At 57.1% G+C, this 20,615-nt stretch overlaps 8 protein-coding genes across 8 annotated transcripts; 3 read left to right on the forward strand and 5 right to left on the reverse strand.

Moving 5' to 3' along the window:
• Positions 1-35: 35 nt before the first annotated feature.
• On the forward strand, positions 36-1,732 carry F5Z01DRAFT_723293 (mitochondrial carrier domain-containing protein). The gene is made up of 2 exons (XM_046266609.1): positions 36-330; positions 386-1,732. The coding sequence occupies exons 1-2, from the start codon at positions 238-240 to the stop codon at positions 1,232-1,234; spliced, it is 942 nt and encodes a 313-aa protein (XP_046118723.1). The 5' UTR covers positions 36-237; the 3' UTR covers positions 1,235-1,732.
• Positions 1,733-1,744: 12 nt separating this feature from the next.
• On the forward strand, positions 1,745-4,838 carry F5Z01DRAFT_654848 (peptidase S8/S53 domain-containing protein). The gene is made up of 3 exons (XM_046263452.1): positions 1,745-1,869; positions 2,023-3,823; positions 3,878-4,838. The coding sequence occupies exons 2-3, from the start codon at positions 2,091-2,093 to the stop codon at positions 4,704-4,706; spliced, it is 2,562 nt and encodes an 853-aa protein (XP_046118724.1). The 5' UTR covers positions 1,745-1,869; positions 2,023-2,090; the 3' UTR covers positions 4,707-4,838.
• Positions 4,839-6,870, reverse strand: F5Z01DRAFT_654850 (uncharacterized protein). The gene is made up of 2 exons (XM_046263453.1): positions 6,159-6,870; positions 4,839-6,096 (listed from the first exon to the last, which is right to left on the reverse strand). Exons 1-2 carry the CDS (start codon positions 6,408-6,410, stop codon positions 4,948-4,950), a joined length of 1,401 nt encoding a protein of 466 aa, XP_046118725.1. The 5' UTR covers positions 6,411-6,870; the 3' UTR covers positions 4,839-4,947.
• Positions 6,871-9,319: 2,449 nt separating this feature from the next.
• Positions 9,320-10,972, reverse strand: F5Z01DRAFT_636268 (LETM1-like protein-domain-containing protein; the record flags this gene model as incomplete). The annotated part of the gene is made up of 2 exons (XM_046262202.1): positions 9,320-10,869; positions 10,921-10,972. 2 exons carry the CDS (start codon positions 10,970-10,972, stop codon positions 9,320-9,322), a joined length of 1,602 nt encoding a protein of 533 aa, XP_046118726.1.
• A 728-nt stretch (positions 10,973-11,700) lies between these two features.
• F5Z01DRAFT_97107 (adenylate kinase) lies at positions 11,701-12,970 on the forward strand. Its single transcript, XM_046267255.1, has 2 exons — positions 11,701-11,777; positions 11,826-12,970. Exon 2 carries the CDS (start codon positions 12,077-12,079, stop codon positions 12,839-12,841), a length of 765 nt encoding a protein of 254 aa, XP_046118727.1. The 5' UTR covers positions 11,701-11,777; positions 11,826-12,076; the 3' UTR covers positions 12,842-12,970.
• Positions 12,886-14,516, reverse strand: F5Z01DRAFT_95815 (ER lumen protein retaining receptor-domain-containing protein). Its single transcript, XM_046267251.1, has 2 exons — positions 14,208-14,516; positions 12,886-14,154 (listed from the first exon to the last, which is right to left on the reverse strand). Exons 1-2 carry the CDS (start codon positions 14,214-14,216, stop codon positions 13,099-13,101), a joined length of 1,065 nt encoding a protein of 354 aa, XP_046118728.1. The 5' UTR covers positions 14,217-14,516; the 3' UTR covers positions 12,886-13,098.
• A 303-nt stretch (positions 14,517-14,819) lies between these two features.
• On the reverse strand, positions 14,820-15,782 carry F5Z01DRAFT_673949 (uncharacterized protein; the record flags this gene model as incomplete). The annotated part of the gene is made up of 1 exon (XM_046264990.1): positions 14,820-15,782. The coding sequence occupies one exon, from the start codon at positions 15,780-15,782 to the stop codon at positions 14,820-14,822; it is 963 nt and encodes a 320-aa protein (XP_046118729.1).
• A 1,871-nt stretch (positions 15,783-17,653) lies between these two features.
• Positions 17,654-19,201, reverse strand: F5Z01DRAFT_621552 (MFS multidrug transporter; the record flags this gene model as incomplete). Its single annotated transcript, XM_046261215.1, has 1 exon — positions 17,654-19,201. One exon carries the CDS (start codon positions 19,199-19,201, stop codon positions 17,654-17,656), a length of 1,548 nt encoding a protein of 515 aa, XP_046118730.1.
• Between the last annotated feature and the right edge of the window lie 1,414 nt (positions 19,202-20,615).

The raw sequence follows: 20,615 nt of genomic DNA on the forward strand, positions 1-20,615 counted from the left end.
CGACATACGTCATTCCTCTGCCCCGGCAGCCAATTCCGCCGCCGAGAGCGAGCCTCGCTGCACGAGAACCAGGGACGGATCGCGTCACCGGCACGCTGGATAAATACTCGTCGGGATAATTCGAATGTCTTTACATTTCTAGACCTTTTTCGAGATTAACTTACATAGATACAATTCTTCAACTAGACCGTGGCATTGGATAGAGCAGGATAGAGCAGAGGATACTTCAGCGGCACCATGTCGAAACAGACGGAGCTTCCTACCTTTACAGCCAGCGACTATGTCAAGTTCTTCTCGGCTGGTGCGCTCGCCGCGACGTCGACACATGGGGTAAGTACCATGAGAACACAGCCTTTGCTTGTCGGAGAGCGCTGACCATCCCAAGGGTGCCACGCCAATTGACGTCGTCAAGACGCGCATCCAGGTCGATGACTCCCTCAAGGGCTACAACATGATCCGTGCCGGCCGCAGCATCGTCGCCAAGGAGGGTGCCTCCGCCTTGCTCACAGGCTTCGGCCCAACGGCCGTCGGCTACCTCGTCCAGGGAGGTGGCAAGTTCATGGGCTACGAGTTTTTCAAGAAGAAGTACATTGAGGCAGTCGGTGGCCCTGACAAGGCCGTCAGCAAGCGAACCGCCATCTACCTCGGGGCGAGCGCCACAGCCGAGTTCTTTGCAGACATTGCCCTGTGTCCATTGGAGGCCACGAGAATCCGACTGGTCTCGCAGAGGGGATACGCCACTGGCTTGATACCGGGCTTCGCACGCATGGCCAGGGAGGAGGGCTTCAGGGGCTTCTACTCTGGCTTCGTGCCTCTGCTGTTCAAGCAAGTTCCCTACGCGGTCGGCCAGTTCTCCGTCCACGAGGCCGTCAACGAGGTCATCTATCGCGCCATGGGCTCTGAGCGCAAGGCCAAGATGACCCAGCTCGAGTCCACCGGTGTGGAGCTGACATCTGGCATCGTGGCCGGTGCGGCTGCCGCTGTCCTCTCCCACCCCGCCGATACCTTGCTGTCGGCCATGAACAAGGGCGCTGGCGACCCCGGCCAGGGCGCGACGAGCCGCATGTTCCAGCTGGCCAAGGAGTTTGGTCCCAAGCGTCTGCTGCTCAGCGGGCTGGGGCCCAGGGTGGTCATGACCTGTGCGCTCGTGTCGGGACAGTTCGTGATCTACGCGCAGTGCAAGGCCTTGACGGGGGCGCCACCCAGCATAGAGATTCACAAGGAGACGAGCTGAGGGACTTGATGTGCACGTGCAGATAGACGGCGTTTGGGGTCGGCATGGCGTCCTATTGGTAGCAAATTCGATAATCTTTGTTGGTTCGAGCTTTTCGGGTGCTATTGACGGTGAGCTATTGATGTCCAGCTGAATAGAGTCCGAAAAGCCTAAAGGTCGCGAGGCATGTAGGCCGCCTCGGCTGTCGAGAAAATGACAGTAGAGCGCTCGACATTCTCATGGCATCAGCATGCCTCGAAGGAGCATGTTCGACAATGTGACAGACGTCAGCTTGCGTGAAAGATTCACGGAAGGAGCAGACTGGACTGGGTTTTATAGACTGGCGCTCCGTGGCTCAGTGGAGGACTGGATGTGGCAGCCGATACCATCCGCTGAACTGCCGCTGAAAACCAGGGGCTGGACCCCGTGCGTCCGTGCGGCAGGGTCCATGTTAGCGGGTACACTTTCCTTGTGCGTTTTTCCATGGTGTATTAAGTACCTGCTATCAATGAAACAGCCACGACGACATCATCTTCGAATCGTGTCTCCCTGGTGCTTCTATCGCATCCCCTTTGACTTCATTCATCCCCAATCTGTTTGTCCTGTTGTTTCCGCAGCCTCAACTACGCGACATTGCATTTCCATTTCCTCATCAGGTACGTGCCCACAGTCAAACGCCAGGCAGTGCTGCACCGCGCAGCGGCGCAAGGAGCCAGTCCAGGCACTCGCCGAACCGTATCTTGCAGCCACGCTTCCATTCGGCGCTGACGGACCATTTCTCTTCCAAGTTGTCACTGACGTCCCAATAGATACACCTCCTATGTATTAGATACCGCCGACCGTACCTGCGCTGCCTTTCCGCCCTTCCACCCCTACCATGAAGCTCTCCCTGTTGGCCGTCGCAAGTTTGGCGGCGCTGTCGCAAGCTACCCGCGTCAAAAGAGACCACGCCAACAACGATTACTATGTCCTTCATCTCGCACGCGACGCTGAGCCCGCACAGGTCGCGGCACGCCTGGGCCTGGAGCACCAGGGCGAGCTCCAGTTGGCAGACCACCACGTCTTCCGCGCGGCGAAAACCGATACCGACCTTGTCGACACGGAGATCAAGGCGCGGAAAAGGAGAAAGCGCGATGCCATCGATGGCGAGGCCGATATCGTTGATGGTGTGCTTCTTTCCCAAAAACAGACACCTCGGTCGGGGCATTTGGAGAAACGCATTCCACCCAGGCAGCTTGTCCCTGCGGGCTGGTCCATGGCGGCAGCGAGCCCACAGCAACCGGTCGACTGGGCGGTCCAACGGCAAACCGAGGTCATGCGCGATCTCGACATCTCCGACCCCATCTTCACCGAGCAATGGCATCTTTACAATACAGTGCAGCCGGGACACGACGTCAACGTCACAGACGTCTGGAGCCAGGGTATCACTGGCAATAACGTGACGGTGGCCATCATAGATGATGGGCTCGACATGTACAGCAACGACCTCAAGGCGAATTATTTTGCCGCAGGCTCCTGGGACTACAATGACCACGACCCCGAACCGAAGCCCGAGCTCTCTGATGATAGACATGGCACGCGGTGCGCGGGTGAAGTGGCAGCGGCGCGAAACGACGTCTGCGGCGTGGGCGTTGCATACGACGCCAACATTGCCGGCATTCGTATCTTGAGCGGTGAGCTCACCAACGCTGACGAGGCCGAGGCTATGATCTACAAGTACCAGGACAACGACATCTACTCGTGCTCGTGGGGTCCTCCCGACGACGGCAGGCACATGGAGGCGCCTGACATCCTCATCAAGAGAGCCATGCTGCAGGGTGTCCAAGAAGGTCGTGGGGGCAAGGGGTCCGTGTACGTCTTTGCCAGCGGGAATGGCGCCGCCCACGGCGACAATTGCAATTTCGATGGGTACACAAACTCCATCTACAGCATTACCGTGGGCGCTGTGGACCGCGCCGGCAACCACCCCTACTACTCGGAGCACTGCTCAGCCAACCTCGTGGTCACCTACAGCAGCGGCGCCGGCGACTCTATCCATACCACTGATGTCGGGGTGGACAAGTGCTACGATGGCCACGGTGGCACGTCTGCTGCGGCGCCTTTGGCTGCCGGCATCTTTGCTCTTGTTCTCTCCATCCGGCCAGACTTGTCATGGCGGGATCTGCAGTACTTGGCCCTGCACAGCGCCGCGACCGTAGCCGACGACAACGCTGGGTGGCAGGAGACTGCCATCGGCAAGCAGTTCAGCCACATCTTTGGCTATGGCAAGGTGGACTCCTGGGCCATGGTGGAGATGGCCAAGGACTGGAACCTGGTCAAGCCCCAGGCCTGGTGGTTCTCCCCTTGGCAACACGTCAAGAAGCCCATCCCCGAGGGCAAGGAGGGTCTATCGGTGCACTTTGAGGTGACCACCGACATGCTCAAGGAGGCTAATCTGGAGCGCGTGGAGCACGTGACCGTGACGATGAACGTGGAGCACACGCGCCGCGGTGATATCAGTGTCGATCTCATCAGCCCCGAAGGCGTCGTGAGCCACATTGCCACAGACCGTATGAGTGATGAAGAGAAGGCTGGCTACGACAATTGGACATTCATGAGCGTTGCTCACTGGTAAGCGCGACTTGTACCGAGTGTGTCGACGCAGTTTGGCTAACAACTTTAAAGGGGCGAGTCTGGTGTCGGAAAGTGGACCATTATTGTCAAGGACAACAAGGTCAACAAGCACCAGGGTGTATTTGTTGACTGGCACTTGAAGCTCTGGGGCGAATCTATCGACGCCGATAAAGCCACTTTGCTGCCCATGCCCAACCCCGACGATGACGCTGATCATGACAAGACCATCGTCACCACTGTGACTGCCGAGCCGTCTACAGCCACCGCACCCCCTCGTCCCGATGAGACCTTTGTGCACGACACGCAACCTACAGACCACCCCGTGCGTCCTACCAAGCCCGCCAAGCCGAACCCTACGCAGGAAGACAAGGGCAGCATGACCGGCCAGGTAGAGGAGGCCAGCGGTGAAGCTACCCCGTCGTCTGAGACGTGGATCTCCTGGCTGCCCTCGCTGGGGGCTTCCAAGGCTGCGCAGCCCTGGATCTACGGTGCGCTGGGCCTCATTGTCGCCTTCTGCATCGGTCTCGGCATCGCGCTCTTTATCGTGCGCCGTCGTCGCATCAAGAACGACTCGCGCAGCAACTACGAATTCGAGATGCTGGACGAGGAGGAGAGCGAGGGTCTCACCGCGGGCGAGAAACCCGTCGGTGTCGCCGGGGGCCGCAAGAAGAGACGCGGTGGCGAATTGTACGACGCATTCGCGGGCGGCAGCGAGGATGAAGACGAGGTCAGCGAGTTTGATCGTTACGAGGATCGCGAGCCTTCGCAGAGCGCGCACAGCCTGCCTGGAGAGCGAGGTGGCGACCAGTTTGCCCTTGGTGGCGAGAGTGATGAGGACGACTCAGACGACGAGGCAAGAGGGAAGAGGCGCCAAACTTGAGTTTCTTGAGTGAGAAAAGAATGAGAGAGAAGAGGGTCGGGGGTCCAGCATGCATGACGTTGTTTCCCTGGGCATTACAATAGATATATCCATTCATAGGGGGAGTCTGGTGTATAAATTCATCGGCCACAAAGGGGCCTTGCCTACAGGCATTCATTCTACTGTCCTAACTTGATAAAAACCAGCAAACGCCTCGACGCCCGTGCCTATCCCGCATTCATTCCACCGCGCCGCTCTGCTCTCAAGCCTCGACGCCTTGTTTCTCCATTTCCTTGACATACTGCTCCCACAGACTGCCGACCTCGCCATAGAACTGAACATGAGCATCCGCCAGCCCGCCAAGCTGGGCCTTGAACTCAATCCGCTTGATTCGTTCAAAGTCGCCGACTTCGCGGACAACCTCGTCATCAAAGAGGTTGCTGGTCGCCCTGGCACGCTCCACTTCGGCAGTCAGCTCCTCGACGCGCATCTCCAATTTACGTGCGCGCTCGCGGCGTGCCTGCTCGTGGTCTACACCTCGCACGTCCTCGATCTTGTTCCGCAGGAAGCCCCCGGGCCCCGAGGAACCACCAGAGTACGAGTGGCCGCCGTGGCCTTGCAGGGAATCACGCTCCGTCGTGGACTTGTTGAGGTACTCGATCAGCTGCTCGTGGTCTAATTGCTTCTGCTCTCTTGCCTTGAGGAGATTGCGTAGGCTGAGGCTGTAGGCCTGCATGTCCCGCAGCGACCCCAGGTAATCCTGGTCTGTCACGTCGTGGAGACGGCGCAGATGCGCCGCCGAGTCTTGGATGCTGGCCGCGAAACCGTGCACGGCGGGCTCGACGCCAGGTTCAAGGGTGATGAGCTTCTGGAACTGCTCAGCCAGGTCGTGGTAGTCGGTCTCGAGATCAGCCTCCCGCCGCGCGACACGGGCGACGACCTTTTCGATGTGATTCAGGTCCTCATCCAACTTGTCGCTCTTCTCCTTGACCTCGAGGAAGCGCCTGTCCGGTTTGTGCACCTTTGTGAACGCATTGATGAAGGTGTCCGCAAAGTTGTCAAACACACCGGCGGCGCCGCTGGCTGCATCGCCACTGCTCGACCGTGCGCCCCGACTCTTCATTGTCGCGTTCCAGTCCGGGCTCTCCAGGAACGAGTGCAGCATCGGCGATCTACGCAGCGACGGATGCAGACTCAGCCTGGCGAGGAACCTCTGAAGAGAGTGTGCTCGACGGAGGGTGAAGTCGGTGCCGAAGCGGTCCCCGCGGACATACTCCATGCGCTGCTTGTCCGGGAGAGGCGGAACGGCGCAGGCGGGGAAGTCGCGGTTGAGGGTCTTGTAGAGGAAGACAAAGTCGGTGAAGCGGCGTCGCACGGAGAAATGCTCGCGCGCAAAGGAGGGAAAGGTGGACTGTCCAACGATTAGCTGTCTGCAGGCGGGAGAGTGGCGCGGCGGAGAGTTGGGTTGCGTACGCTGGTGGTGATGAGATACGACACAAAGGCATCCTTTGTCCCATCATTCTCCTTGATCGGCGTGTCGACTGTGCATTCTAGACGTTCTCCGCCCAGCGGGTGCGGTTCATGCTCGACAGTCGTGCCCGGCCCATCGAGAGTATGCCCAGTGTCTTCGGCGTCTGGCGTAGTGGGGTTCTTGTGTGTTTGTTCGTGGATATGTTCACTCCAGGAGACATTCGAGAAGTCGCCTTCTTGTTCGCTGGAGGCCATCGCTTTTCCTTCTCGGGCGGTGTACTGTCGGGAGAAGATGGGCTTTGCGCTGGGGCGTGGACAAGCTGCAGCCGGAGCTCCAGCTCGAGGTGAGGTTGGCCAGGATGCTGGTGACGATGGCGGCGTGGGGCTGATGCTGGATGAGGCTTAGCGGCGTGGCTGACGTCGCCGGATTTGATGACTAAGGTCAACGAGATGCGATCTAGGGTCAAAGTCAAATGCCCAGCTTCACGTTCTAATTACCTTACTACGACTACGCCATGTTTTCGCTCAATGCTTAAGCCATTGATGTGCAATTCTGCTGCCTCCATGGAAATCACCATCTTGGGGTCAAAACGGCGAATACCTGTGAGCAGCCCATCTCGCGATGCGCGACGCTAGCAGTAAGTGGGGTATCGGAGCACTTAGCAGGCAGCAGCATGAGGATTTACAATCATCACAAGTACACCATTGCAACATGAACCGACGCTTCACGTAATTGAACTTGAAATTGGTCAAAAAAATTGGTATCTGTTAATCAGCCGTCGCAAGTATTGAATCCTCCCCCATAGCGTGGTCCACGCCCACAAAGGCTGGCTGGCTGGTTGGCTGCCCCAGGGCCGAGACGTAGTGTAATAAAGCAGTCCGCATCCTCGAGCGGCTTGCGGTCCCCATTTCCCAATCTTAACCTGAAAATTTCATCCGGCCTGCCTCCATTTCTCATCGGGCTCATACATTGGCAGTCTTCTCCGCGGCGAGGTGCTTCGCCTGGCGGCGTCGACGCATGGACCTGAGCACGCAGACAGTGATCACACTCAGCATCACAACGCCACCAATGGTTCCGATGACGTAGCCGACAATGGCGCCGGGAACACTCGTAGGGTTTTCGTTATCTGCTTCTGAACCGGCGCGAGCAACGAGGTTGCGGGCAAAGATCATGGTGGAGTCCATAGTTGGAAATCGTGGACGGCAGTCGGGCTGTTACTAGCTTTGTGTGGATGTAGTAGGTAGTGTAGGTAGCAGAGGTGCCTTCTGGCGATGTCTTGGTTCGCTGGTTCGATAGGTGAGAACAGACCGTTGACGGTGGGATGGGCAAACAGGAATCTGTGATCACGAACGAGGAGAGGGACAATTGCGATGGGACACGGGGGTTTCCAGACAAGGTACTTTAATGTATTCCGAATCGGACAGTGCCTTGCCATGCAGCCACAGGGCGATCCTGACCGCGTGCGGCGACTTGATCCTGCCAGACGGGAGGGTGCCGCCCTCGGGCACAGTGTTCATGTCCTGTAGCCAGCACGGATGGCCAGAGATCGGTCACAAGCCTGGGAGACGCTTGCATAACGTAGGCACTGCGGCGAATCATAGCAGAGCCTCCAGGAGGAGTATCCTGGCAGGAATGGCCAGGCAGACGTTTAGATTTCTCGAATGGCTGCAAGAGGACAAGCCCCCCTTGGCACCAGCCTGGGCATCTCGCACACTGCCCACAGTGGTGTCTTCCTGCTGTGGGGATGGGGCATGGGGGAGCGAATCGACGATGTCACTCCGCATCCCTCTCTCTCCACACCCCGGAACAAACAAAATGGAGGGGCGACTTAGACTGTGATAGTCTGGGGCAAAGCTCCAGGCAACCGTAATATGTCGCCTCGTCATTGGGCGCCAGAGCAACAGACCAACGGACACTCTTGCAAAGTTGCGATGGAACCAACATCCATCTTCCGACCAAGACTCTCCAATTCATGAGACGGATTCCCACGAGCACGTACAAGTGGGACAGGCTGCCGGCACGATATGCTCAAAAATGCATGCATCTAACAACATTGAAGCCTGCTTTCACTCCTCGTTTCGTACTGTTGTACGGAATTTGTACTGTTGGTTGCGGTCGCTTTCGGGCCATGAGCCTCAAAGTCCCGGGTTCCGGCGCCACTGACGACAGTGTCGTTTAATTTCCCTGCGACAGCCGGCAGCCTTCACCTCTCAGTTGTATCACCCTTGCAGCCGTGCGGCGCTGGCGGCAGCACACAGTTAGCGACAGGGGGTGTTCTGCTCTTCCGTCCACCCCGAGAAAGGCACGGTGCCACGCGAGCGAGCACTGAATACTCTGTAGCTCAGTGCTGTTAATCGAAAAAGACAAACTCTAGGTCGCCGTCACGGAGATAATCGTTGCGCCTCGAGGCCGCTTGCTCGCCAGACACATTGGACAAAGTCCCTCCTTTTCGGGCGTACTCTTCAAGTCTTGAAGCATTTGCGGGGAGGATGAGCAAGGGATTCATGGCAACCTATTTATTGGGTTGATAGTACATGCCAATGTATTTTGTGACCAGAGACATGCCTACGGGCCAGTGCCGTCTTATTAGCATGGCTGAGCATGGCTGAGCATGTTCTCGTGTAGTGTCAGATCCATTCAATGTTGACTACGTAGTAGAACCGCGATTCAAGGGCCAGGTCTTAACTGAGATTAGACCTGGGCCACGCATCGCCAGAGAGGTAACCTCGTTAATTCAAGCTGCAAGAAAGGAGGCTGGCCCAGTCGGCCTTGATTTAGTTGAGTGTCGAAGCTATGACCTGGCGTTGACATTACTAACATGTCGCCGCCTTGTCCTGGTTCCTTCGAATCGGCCGAAGTGCGCAAGACGGAAAGGATGCTCGTGGCACGTGTCAATGTCTTTGGTGTCACGACCAAGGGGACGAGGACCAAAAGGGCTGGTTTCTTACGTAGTTTAGCTAGAAGCATCACTAAACCACCCGTGAACAAATTAAAAGGATTAAAGTAGAATTCTATTTGCGGTGCAAAGTCTATGCCTGTGTGCCCGTGACACTTCAAAATGCGGGCCCCTTTTCGCCATCTACACCATCCCCGCCCATCCCGTCCTATGCCGTACATTCATACATATGAGATTTATACAAACAGTGAGTGAAGACACAGCGCCTCATTTGCGCTCCTCGCTCGACGCCTTTTCGACCTTCTCGGCCTTGGACTGATCCTTCTCAGCGTCGAGCATCTCATCGGCCACGCCCTTCTCCACGCCCTGGGCATCAGCGGACGCCTGGCGCTCCTCCTTCTCGTCAATATCCTCGGTGTCCCGGGGCGTGGCCATGCCGCTGCCCTGGTTCTCCTCGTTCTGGTGGTTCTCCTCATCGATGAGCTCCTGCTGCTCCTTGAGAACCTCGAGACGCTGCTTGTTGGTGGCAGCACCCTCGGCGTGGTGGACCTCTAGCTCGATCTCGTGGAAGAGCTCCTCGGGGATCGAGGACAACACACCCACGAGCGCCTCAATCTGCGTGGAGGCCTCGCCGTCTTGCTGCTGGCCATACATGTAGGCGTTGCTCAGGACTAGAAGGGTGGAAGGAACACCTTCCTGGAGACGGAGGTTGAGCCAGGTCTGGAGGTCGTTGCGCATGCGCGCGGGCGAAACGCTGTGTGTGCGAATGCCACGTGCCGCGCAGGCATTCTGGAGCTCGCCCACTGTCAAACTGTCGACACCCTCGTAGCTGATGGCCTTGTCGTCCCTCTTGATCTGGCGCATGCGATGGCGAATCTGGTAACGCAGCATCATGTCGGTGCCGAACGTGTTCAGGTTCATGTAGCGGCACATGGACACGAGCTGGGGACGCGACAGGTTGTCCAGGGTCAGGTCATCCCTGAAGACCTTGCACACCTTGATGACGTCCTGTGTGGTGGGCGCCTCGCCCGTGGAACGCACCTTGCGGAAAAAGTTGGAGAACTCTTCCTTCTGCGCCGTAGCTTGGCTCAGGGGTAGGCCCGTCTCCTTGAGCGTCTGCCTCAAGAAGGAACTAACATCCTTGCGAGTCGTTCGCAAGACCTTGGCCTTGGCATCCTTGGTCTTCTGGCCCTCAAACGTGCTGGGCAGCATGTTGGGGAACAGCTTGAGCGCGAGGGGTAGCAGAGCCTCGCCGAGGGGAACGATGATGAAGACGGAGAAGGGCACAAGGCGTCCGAGATCCTGCACCGTCCTCTGCAGCTGTCTGTTCTCCCTGCGCGTCAACTCGTAGCCCGCTGCCATCTTCAACGCCAGGCGCCAACTGATCTTGACCTCTGTGGCCAACAGCTTGCTGCCATCCCAGTAATGCCGCGCCTCTTTCTTGACTTTTTGCCACAGCGTGAGCTTCTGTTCCTCCTTTTCCTTCTTGATCATGTCGCCCTTCTCATGCACCTCGGCCCTTTTCGCCTCGAGTTTGCTAATGTCGGCCTCCGCCGCAGTCTGGTCGGCAGGTGCTGGCGTCGAGTGAGCAGTGGTCGCATCTTTGCTCTTTGCGTCCGCGTTGCTGGTCTGAGGGAGCGGTTTCTTAGCCTGCTCAGCGTTGAAACCGGGTGGCGGGCCGGAGCTGTTGTCAGAGCGGTGTTGCTCGGTGTTGAGGCTTCGGTATGGGATCAATATGGCCAGGGCGGGCACTTGGGACTGGCGGGCAATGTGGCGGGCGAGCAGTGAGGATGGAACTCCGCGAGGAAACGCGCGGGCTGTTTGAGCGCGTTAGTTCAAGTCTTGCGCAGGCAAAGTTTAAAACTGACCGTTGCCCAGTAGGGGCGCGGCCCTGCGGGCGACACTGGCAGAAGCGCTCATCACGAGCGTTGCTTAAAGTGTCAGAGAAAGCGTGATGTGGAAAGAGATTGCAATGTCCAGAAAACAAGTGGAATGATGGATGAGGAGAAGGTGATTAAGGTGGAACGGGATGGATGTCGAAACTCGAAAGTAAAGGGATCGCATCAGTCCGAGTCGGATCAGGGTCAGCAACGCATCGGGTCTCGACGGGCTTTGCGCGGCAGCAGCCGCTGCGCCAATGGTGGGCGCTCCAGCGAAGCCGCGGGTTCTGGAATGCCCCGGAGACACGGTATCTCCGGTCCGGGCAATGTTGAGCTCACGTGATCTGTCTATAACAGCCTCGGACCAAGTCGGTATTCATGGGCGAGGCCTGCGGCACATGATGCTGCGGTCATTGATTAGGAATTGCGAGCACCGCTGATTGTGATGTCGCCCAGGCCTATCAATGCAGTGCTTCAAGGGCTCCCACGCTAACAAGACTTGCTCAGGTTCGGCGGCTTTGGGATGGATTAGCCCCAGTAGCCTCTAAATTTTGAATGCTCGCTTCCAAGTCGCTCATCACGTGTTCATCGTGACGATGCAGTAAATTCCAGCTATGACGCGAATCTCGCCATGTATCTGTGTTTTTCACGATTTTGCCACGTACATTTAGGCGCGAGCCTTGAGGACGGCAACCCTCAACATTCAACAATTCCCCAGACGCGAGCCACATGCGAGCGATAGGAACCCCACTGTCGCACATTTGCGTCCCCCGCCAAGGGGCCGTGCTTCCCTGGCCCGTGCCCCCCAATTCCGGTCCGGTCCCTGGGCACATCAGCGCATTTACGTCTGCAGTCTGCCGCCCGCCGTCGACGACCACGCTCACAGGCTAAAGTACCTACGTGCCTCCAACATCCTCGAGCCGATCATGAAGACATCCTGACCGTCACCTCGGCATCTCTTGCGTCGGCTCCCGTGCTACTGGGCGTCGCATCCGACTCTCTCTTACCTTTTTCTGTACTAACACACTGCCTTATACCTTTAAAGTACCCACTACTTGCCCGTTCCATTATTCATAATAGCGAAGAAATCCGCCGATCACCCACCAGCCAGCCCAGTCCGACACCCCTTCTACATACACACAACATGCGCCTCAAACGGGCCGCTCGCGTCATCCTCATCGGGGCACCGGGTGTTGGAAAGGGCACACAGACGGAACGCCTGCTCGCTCGCTTCCCCCAGCTCCAGTCCATCTCCACGGGCGACGTCCTCCGTTCAAATGTCAAGCGACGGACTGCCCTCGGCATCAAAGCGGAGGGCGTCATCAAGTCGGGCGGGCTGGTCGACGACTCGACCATGCTACGCCTGATCAGCAACGAGCTGCGGACGAGGGGATGGCTGGACTCCAGTGCGCCCATGACGCTGAGCGCGTCCCCCATCCACTCGGACGACGGCCTGGGACAGGAGCCCGCGTATGCACCGCCCAGCGAGGATCCCAGCGCCAGCTTCATCCTGGACGGCTACCCTCGAACACCCGGCCAGGCCACGACGCTCGATCAGATTGTGCCCATCAACTTAGCTGTCTCGCTCGTCACGCCCTTTTCCGTCATACTCGACCGCATCGCGGGGCGGTGGGTACACGAGCCCAGCGGTCGCGTCTACAACACCTCATTCCATGCGCCCAAGGTGGCCGGGCACGACGACGTCACCGGAGAACCACTCGTCCAGCGTCCGGACGATAAGCACGAGGTGTACAGTGAGCGACTGAGGAAGTTCCAAGAGACCAGTGAGCCATTGCTCGAGCATTATGCCAAAAAGGGCGTTCTGGTGGAGGTGGAGGGGTTGAGCAGCGACGAGATCACCCCCAAGCTGTTTGAGGAGTTTGAGAAGCGTTTTGTGCAGCGGTCATAGGCGTTGAACCGCATGTGTGTGTGTGTGAGCGAATCACTTGTTTCCGTGGGTTTTGGTGGGAAATTTCACATGCAGCGGGATGCTGCCGGAGGCTGGCCGGTCGGTCGGACGACTGTGAGCCACCTGGCGTTTTGTGCTTTTGTATACCTTATATATACCAGTCTTGGATACCTGTAACCTGGCGAGGGCTCGACATCATGGACCAACATTTCATTCAAATACAGACACTCAACTGTCTCCTTCTATCGTTGCCGTGATCAATCCCTCCATTCATCGTTCCTGATGCCACCCGCGCCGCTAGCCTCGACGCCAGCCTCGTCGCGGTACGGTTTACTCGACCCAGAGGCACCGGTGTCGTCTTCGTCATCATCATCCATGGCCCGAGCCAGCTCATCTGGGTCCTTCATCCTGGCATCCGGGTCAATGGGTCCAGATGTCACACCCTCCTCTTGGCCATCTCTCTCAGTGTCGAAGACGCCGTCGTCGGCGCTCACGGAAATGCCCCTGGAGCCCCAGGCCGGACGGCTTCCGTTGCGGCCGCCACCCAGCGCGGGCCCACTCTCCTCATCTTCGTCATCCATGTTGCTGTGCCTCGGTGCGAACCGTCCGAAGATGCGGCGCAGGAGCCAGGAGTTGCGCAGGTCATCAGCGTCCACCACACCGCCGCCCCTGAGCTTGACACGCTGGCGCGTGTAGTATACCCAGGCAAAGTCAATGTACAGGGCGGTCTGGATGATTCCGAAGATGACAGAGACTGTGTCCGGACCAGGATCAGTCGAGTCGAGCTTGCGATACAGCCAGTTGAAGCAGTACAGGGCACGGTACGACCCCAGGGTCAAGAGGTAGAAGGAGTCAATGACGGTAGGGACGGTGGTCTGGCGCAGCAGCAGAAGCTGGGGCAGCACGCAGACGGACTCGAGGATCTCGGAGAAGACCCAGAGCCAGTGCACAAAGCCCCAGAACTCCTTCTTCTCAAAGATGAGCATGGCAAAGGGACTCAGCACCAGCGAGCCTCCCAGCACCACGGCGCCCAGCTTCCATGCCACCTCGCGCTCCCGCGTGCGGGGGAACATCCACTGCATGACGCCCAGGATGTAGAAGCTCGAGATGATGTAAAAGGTCTTGAAGACGACATTCCATGCTGGATGGGGCTTGCTGCTGTCAAAGAGGTCGAGGTAGCGCGTGCAGAAGACGAGGCCGTAGAGGAGCTGCGTGATGAGACTGACGCCCTCGGCCGAGCGGTTGCGGTGAATCGAGAGGATCAGGATGAGCTTGGAGAGGATGTGGGAGATGTCTCCCAGGTAGCGGAAGATCTGGTTGCCATTAGCTGTTGCGCTGTTTCGCGCGCGTCGCACGAGATACGTACGTTCCACATTGTTGCGTCGGAATGGACAAGAATTGGAGCTGATGCTCGTCAATGCGGAGGATTTGCGCGCGATTCCAAGGGAGCAGGCGACGATGGGACGGCCTGACGGAGCTGATGGGTGGTGATGGAGGAGGACGCGGACTGAGGAGGCTGAGCTCCGTCCGGAGCTGCCTGGCCTTGGGCGGCAACGTGACGTGAGGCGGCGCGTGTCGTGGAGCCGGTGGCTGGCTGACGCCGCAGGAGGACTGCAGCTACCTACCCTATAGCTGCAGACTCTCTGCCTCGTGGCGGCATACCGTACATGTAATAGCTGAATGGACAAAATGCAGTAACTCTATTATCTTTCCTGTGCTAAGCGGTGCTTCTTCTTCCTCAAAATGGCCAATATTCTGTGCGTAGTCGAGGTGGCAACTCCATCATGATTATAAGCAGTGCACAATCTCTGCGCGTAGCACTCATCGTCAGGATATCAATGGTACGGAGTAGTCGTTCATTAATCCAATTCTGCATTGAGGGGTATCCACCAGCCTGTATCGTATCTGACTTGACTAGAATCTATTTATGTGCAAAGTCACCAAACAATATGTACAATCCATGCCAGAGGCACGGCGGTTACGCGAACAGCGCGAAGCCAAAGACGGCCACGGCCGCCGGCAACATACCAAGACTCTGTCCCAGGCTGATGCCAGTGTTCGTCAGGTACTCTTCGTACTCGTCTTCGTCGCCGGGCACGGTCGTGCCGTTTGGCAGAGTGCCGTTGACCGTGATGGTTGTTGTGCCGTTCACGTCATGCACATCCACCAGAGTCTTGTTGAGCTTGTCGTAGTCGCCGTCGCCGATCAGATCGTCCCAGAACTCCTCATCATCAATGTCGTCGCACATGCAGACCATGCGCTCCTCACAGTGGCAAATGATCTGCCTTTCCTCATCTTGCTTGCTGGTCGAGTTGTAGTAGTGGTGGTGGTAGTTGTATGGCCCGTACATCCAGAGGCCGATGCCCACGGGGAGTAGGGCGGCAGCAGGGAGGAACGCCAGAGCACCGCCTCTCAAGGGTCCTCGAGACCCGAGACCGCTGGGCGTCTTTGCCCCTGAGCTATAGGGAACTGTCGAGCCGCCGCCGTAGTATTTACCGCCGCCGAATCGTGGCTGCGGGCCGGAGCCGAGTCGCGAGTAGCCTCCGACGTTGGAGCTCCTCTGGGTGTTTGTGCCTTGGCCGCGTGTGCCGCTAGAACCTGTACGAGATGAGCCTTTGTTATTGCCGCTGCCGCCGCCGCCACCACTGCCGCGGGACGAACCTCCTCGAGAGCTTCCACTGCCGCTGCCGCGACTGCTACCGCTGCCACCACGGCTGCCACCGCCTCCTCCACGGCCACCTCCACCGCCGCCGCCACGACGCTTCCAGAGGTCAGACGAGTCGTCAGACTCTACCTCGGGCGGAGCGGCGCGGGGTGCAGCCTCGCCATCGACGCGCACAATGTGCCGCGGTTGATGGTGCGACTGCTGCACGTCGGCGACGGCGTTGGCCGCGACGGTGTTCAGGAGGAGAGAGCCGATGAAGGCCACGTCGAAACGCATGATGAATCGAAATCTGCGCGGCGTTGGACGTATGAATTGTGTCAGGGAACAACAAAGGGTCGTGGCGCTCCAGTCCTTGCTTGAAATTAAGCTTATTGAGTGTTGATGTAGGTAATTAGGTGGAAGCTAAGAAACTTGTCCGGGGGTGCGGGAAGTGGTGGCCTCTTATTTCCGGAACAGGTACTTGGATTTATTGGTGTGTCAATGACGCCGTCGGATGAATGCGCTGTGTTGTGGTGTGGTCACTGGTGTAACTGATGTGATTTGGGGCGCTGCAGTGGCAAGGATGTGGATGCGCGTGAGATCACCACCTTCAAACTTGTGTTGGCTGGCGAGCATAGACGCACTTGGCGCTCTGTAGTGACTGGAGTGTGACGTTGAATGTGATGTCGGCAGCTTGGTGGTTCTTGTAGTTGACTACAGTTCCTACTGAGATGATTTGCAATTCAGACTTTGCCTCGAAGAGTGTCGGAAGAAGGATGTTTCTCAGCAGTTATATATCTACTTGTGGACAACCCGCGCCTGTGCGGCTGAACTTTGAAGGCTGTTTGCCCACAGGGGACTGGAACCCACTGAGAATCTGAGATCATCACAAGGCACAGGCGACTGGAGTCTGGAGAGGCCGACACCCCTGCCATCGTCATACTGGGTCCACGATCGCACTTTTGCGATCTGCCTTCGCCCCAAGTTCAAGAGAACGTGCCCAGTCTTTTAGTCTTTGCTACCCAATCTGCCCTAGCTGAACTGCTCCGGTAGGATTGGAACATTAGCGCTGCCCTGCCGAGTCTAAACGTGCGGACCCTTGTTCTCGAAGTTTTCCATCTGCGCCCTTTTGCTTGCATGACGTCTGCTGGTCCTCTGATTGTCGAGTACCTCACCTCAGTTGTTGCAATCTTTCATCATTTCCTCTTTCCTAGCTACTTCTCAATCTCTATGTGTGTCCCTCTGCCATGTGACGTTAATAATTCGCCCGCCAGCCCAGGTTACGCTGCTCGGATTGCCCCTAATGAATAACACCCGCTGGCGGCGGTGATGGCCACAGTGGCTGTGCATCATGTGGTGTTCCCGAGGCACCTAACTCCAACTGGCAGCCCGCACCCGAGTCCCACAAATACAAGGGCGCCTCGCTGGGAGCCTCACCAACAACCTCCTCCCACTTCACGACACATTGGCCGGAAAACACAAAAACCTTGCTCGGCCCTTGCCTTTTCCGTTATGAAGGCGACATAATTACCCAAGTACACACAGACATGGCTACACCACGTAACGGCCCGTCCTGTCTCGGGTGCAGTCCCAGCTGCTGAAGCCCAACCCAGCGAAGATATGGATGCGTCGGCAGTGATGGACCTCAGCGGCTTCACCGCTGCTCGACCAAGTTTATCAAGGTTCCTAGGCCGGGGAAATAGGCTTAAGTTCACCAACACGGCCACGTGCGAGCTAATGAATCTAACCTCACCCTGTGCTTGTTCCGGATCAAAAGGCCCGTCTGAACATGAGGTACCTCTTTGCCAAAAGCGAACACCTGTGAGTACAGCCTGGACCATTTTCTCCTCAGCCATTTTCGTAACAGTGAGACATCAAACGCTGCTCTCTGGTACAAAATGGCATTTCCCGGCTCATTGTCATGGCGGAGAGCTTCGCGTCCTGTCTGATCACGAGGTTGCCAGGCAAGATCGCTACTCGAGTCAAAGCATGCGGTGAGAGCACTTGACGCCACGATCTAGTCCCATGATCAAAGTACTCCATGAATTCAATTTCAAACGACTAGGCTATCTAGTAATTATGCACGCCCTCTCCCACGGGACTAATCGTGCCACATGGAACCACACCTCCCAAACTCCTCGCAATGCCAGACATCAATCATGGCCGCTCTAGGCCACGACACCATGACCAACAGGCGCTCCCGCCATTGCTAGCCGCGAGTCTTCTAGGCCCTGCGCAAAAGTGCTCCTCTTCCTCAACGCCGGTCCCTTGACGTAAATGACAAAGACAAATCCCACCAAAGGCAATGACAGCAAGAACAGTATAACACCGGCCCACATGTAGCTCTTCACCTCGTCATTTCCAATGTCGGTGAAGAATGGCTTGGCAGCAAAGACGAGGATACCAGCCAGGATATCTCTAGCCCATCCGTTCCCGCCGGTGGCAGAGGCAGAGTACGGTCCGTAAGCACAGATCATGTAGTCAATGGTCGCCATATAGATGGCGTAGTTGGACATGCCGACCAGCACAGCAAAAACCAGGCTGGCGATCCAGTGGATGTCGGACCGGAGGGTCAGGGCGAACCCGATCAGACCGAGACAGAGGAGAGGACCTTGCCAGAGAAGGGGCCACAACCGAGATTCGAATTGCGTACGCTCATCATCCGGCTTAGCCGTGCGCAGACGCTTGTTCCGCCCAAAGCTTGGGATGAAGAGCATCCAGCTGAAGAAATAGGAGACGAGAATGGAAACAAACGTGAGGCCGGTTTGCCAAGCATTGAAGCCCCAGATGTGGCCGTAGACAATGCCAAACGAATGAATGCACATGAAGATCAGTGCATCCGCGAATCCTGATAGCGCCGAAAGGCAGGCCACAATGGGGTCTGTGAAAAGCATAATGAAGCCGCGCATCCAGACATCGCGGATCTGCTTCCAGGAAAAGCGGTCTCTCAGTGATTTGTCCTCGCTGGGGCCCCAGACATCGTCCGCTGGGTTGGCCTTGCGGCGTTGCTTGGCAATCTTGTTGACGATGACCGTCGACCGAGTCTCGGGGGTGAACCAGTGCGCCAACTGAACGGCCAATCCCAGAATGATCTGCGCCCAGATGCACCATCTCCAATTGAAATGTGTCTCGAGGAAGCCGCCGACGATAGGTCCCATGATCGACCCGGCGACGGAGGAGAAGACGACGTAGGCCACAGCGTATTGCTGAGAGTCAGCATCCCACATGTCGGCAACCATACCGAGAGTAACAGAGCCGCCGGCTGTAGACAGACCGCCCAGCACACGCCCAGCAATGACGGAGGCCATGTTCGGCGCCAGAGCAACAGGCAGTTGCCAGATGTTGACAAGACCCATGCTGGCCTGCATGACACAATGGCGGCCAAGCTCCTCGGACCATGGAGCCCACAGTTCGCAGCCAAAGGCGTACATGATAAGGAAGAGCGCCGATCCAAGCTTGGCGTAGATTTCCTTGACTCCAAATTCAGCCTGCATACCAGAGGTGGCATTGTTGTAGACGGAGGCATTGAAGTTCATGGAGATTTGAACCCAAAAGGCGACAGTGAGAATGAGCCACTTCTTTGTCGTCGAGAAGGAGTAGCCCAATTGCTCCGAGCATTCTGCTTCTGTGAGAATTCGTGTGCCGCTGGACCCACGACTGGAGACCGTTGCCTGAGGCGATTTCAGCTCTGGGTAAGACGACACCGAGCTCTCCATAGCATTGGAGGAAGAAGAGAGGTTTTCAACGTGCGCAATCTTGGTCGCCGTCGAGTTTGACCCTGCACTACCATGCTCCTCAGCTCGAGCATCGTGTCTTGGGGTTGAAAACATGGTGTTGGTATGTTGAATTGCTGATAATAACTTGCGCCTGTGATAAAATGGTATCTGATGTGGCTTGCGAGATGCTTGTGTCAACACCGGGCAGACGGCTCTATAAGTACAAAGAAGAACAAGAAGGGTAAACAAGTTCACGAGGACAGCAGCTCAAGCTTTGGAACTCTCATGCCCGGAACGGCAGGCGCGGACAGTGACCGACTGAAATATCCGGCGAAGCCAGCGCTCCTCCTGAACTAGTTGCTGGGGTGTAGACGAAACCTTCCCCAAGGCTAGCATACCTTACCTTGAGGACCTAACTGAAGCATCAAAGACTCAGAGTCATGGCGAGATCAAAGGATGACTGAGACTGAGTAGGATTGTTTACTTGCAGGCGTGAGTTGAGCCTTCAGTCTCTCTGCTGAAGGTAGAGTCTGCCACGCCAGCTTACGATCAGACAAAGGATCGTATACAGGCAAGAAATATTGGCTCCTGGTTGCCGCCACGTGCCCTTCCTAGCCGCGTGGCCTATCCGCGAAGAGGTATATCGCTTTAGCGGCAGACTTTGACAGAGAGTGGCCTGCCTGCCGCACCTGCGGTACCGGCAGGAACGACATGGACTTGAATGCATCGTGAAAGTCTCCGGCTCGCAAGCCTGGCGTGAGGAAAGGGATCCGTTGCTTTATCAAGGTCCCTGGTAGACTGAAGTTTGCACTGACCCCTCTTGACAATGACGACATTCCAGATTGGTGAGCTCTCTCGACTGTCTTGGTTCCTCAGGGTCTTGCGGAGATGGGGAGGTCGGCTCCATGTCCTTTCTGCGACATACTGAGGCAGCCTCTTGGTCCCTCGGGTAAATGGCCTTCCCCCGGACACGCTGAGGCATTGCTGCGCGGCAAGTCTGCCAATGTTCTTTCCCAGTCTGAGGGACTCGTGAGCAATCGCGACGGCGCCATGCATGCCTCTTCTGAAGTCAAAGGCGCCAGCTAATGATCAACTGAGCCAGTTAAACCGTCACGAGACCATAGATCGTGATGTGTGCCTTGAAGAAGTTGAAGCCATCCTGAGAGGCTGTTCTCAAGAGCGGCGCCACATTGACTTTCAACGGATGTCCGGCTGAGGTTTCCAAGTTTCACTTGGTTGTGGCGTGGGCGTTGAGCGCTTCGGTGAATGCCGCTTTCAATTTCGATGAGACGCGCTGTTGTTGACGAGAGGCAAGCACATCAAATGTCAGTAAACTCAAGCTCATGAGTGAGAGATGTGGCCATGGTTTGAATGCAGGATGAAAGAAAGTCGTGCTTGGCCTGACGCGTGCGGT

Source organism: Emericellopsis atlantica (genome assembly GCF_019669845.1).
Source record: "Emericellopsis atlantica unplaced genomic scaffold F5Z01scaffold_12, whole genome shotgun sequence".
NCBI classification, from domain to species: domain Eukaryota; kingdom Fungi; phylum Ascomycota; class Sordariomycetes; order Hypocreales; family Bionectriaceae; genus Emericellopsis; species Emericellopsis atlantica.

Excerpts from the sequence above, each read along its gene's own strand:
- F5Z01DRAFT_723293 (XM_046266609.1), top strand. The coding sequence starts at position 238 with ATGTCGAAACAGACGGAGCTTCCTACCTTTACAGCCAGCGACTATGTC. Across the intron at positions 331-385 it reads CCGCGACGTCGACACATGGG|GGTGCCACGCCAATTGACGT; the intron begins GTAAGTACCATG and ends GACCATCCCAAG.
- F5Z01DRAFT_654848 (XM_046263452.1), top strand. The coding sequence starts at position 2,091 with ATGAAGCTCTCCCTGTTGGCCGTCGCAAGTTTGGCGGCGCTGTCGCAA. Across the intron at positions 3,824-3,877 it reads TTCATGAGCGTTGCTCACTG|GGGCGAGTCTGGTGTCGGAA; the intron begins GTAAGCGCGACT and ends ACAACTTTAAAG.
- F5Z01DRAFT_654850 (XM_046263453.1), bottom strand. The coding sequence starts at position 6,410 with ATGGCCTCCAGCGAACAAGAAGGCGACTTCTCGAATGTCTCCTGGAGT. Across the intron at positions 6,097-6,158 it reads CGTATCTCATCACCACCAGC|TCCACCTTTCCCTCCTTTGC; the intron begins GTACGCAACCCA and ends ATCGTTGGACAG.
- F5Z01DRAFT_97107 (XM_046267255.1), top strand. The coding sequence starts at position 12,077 with ATGCGCCTCAAACGGGCCGCTCGCGTCATCCTCATCGGGGCACCGGGT.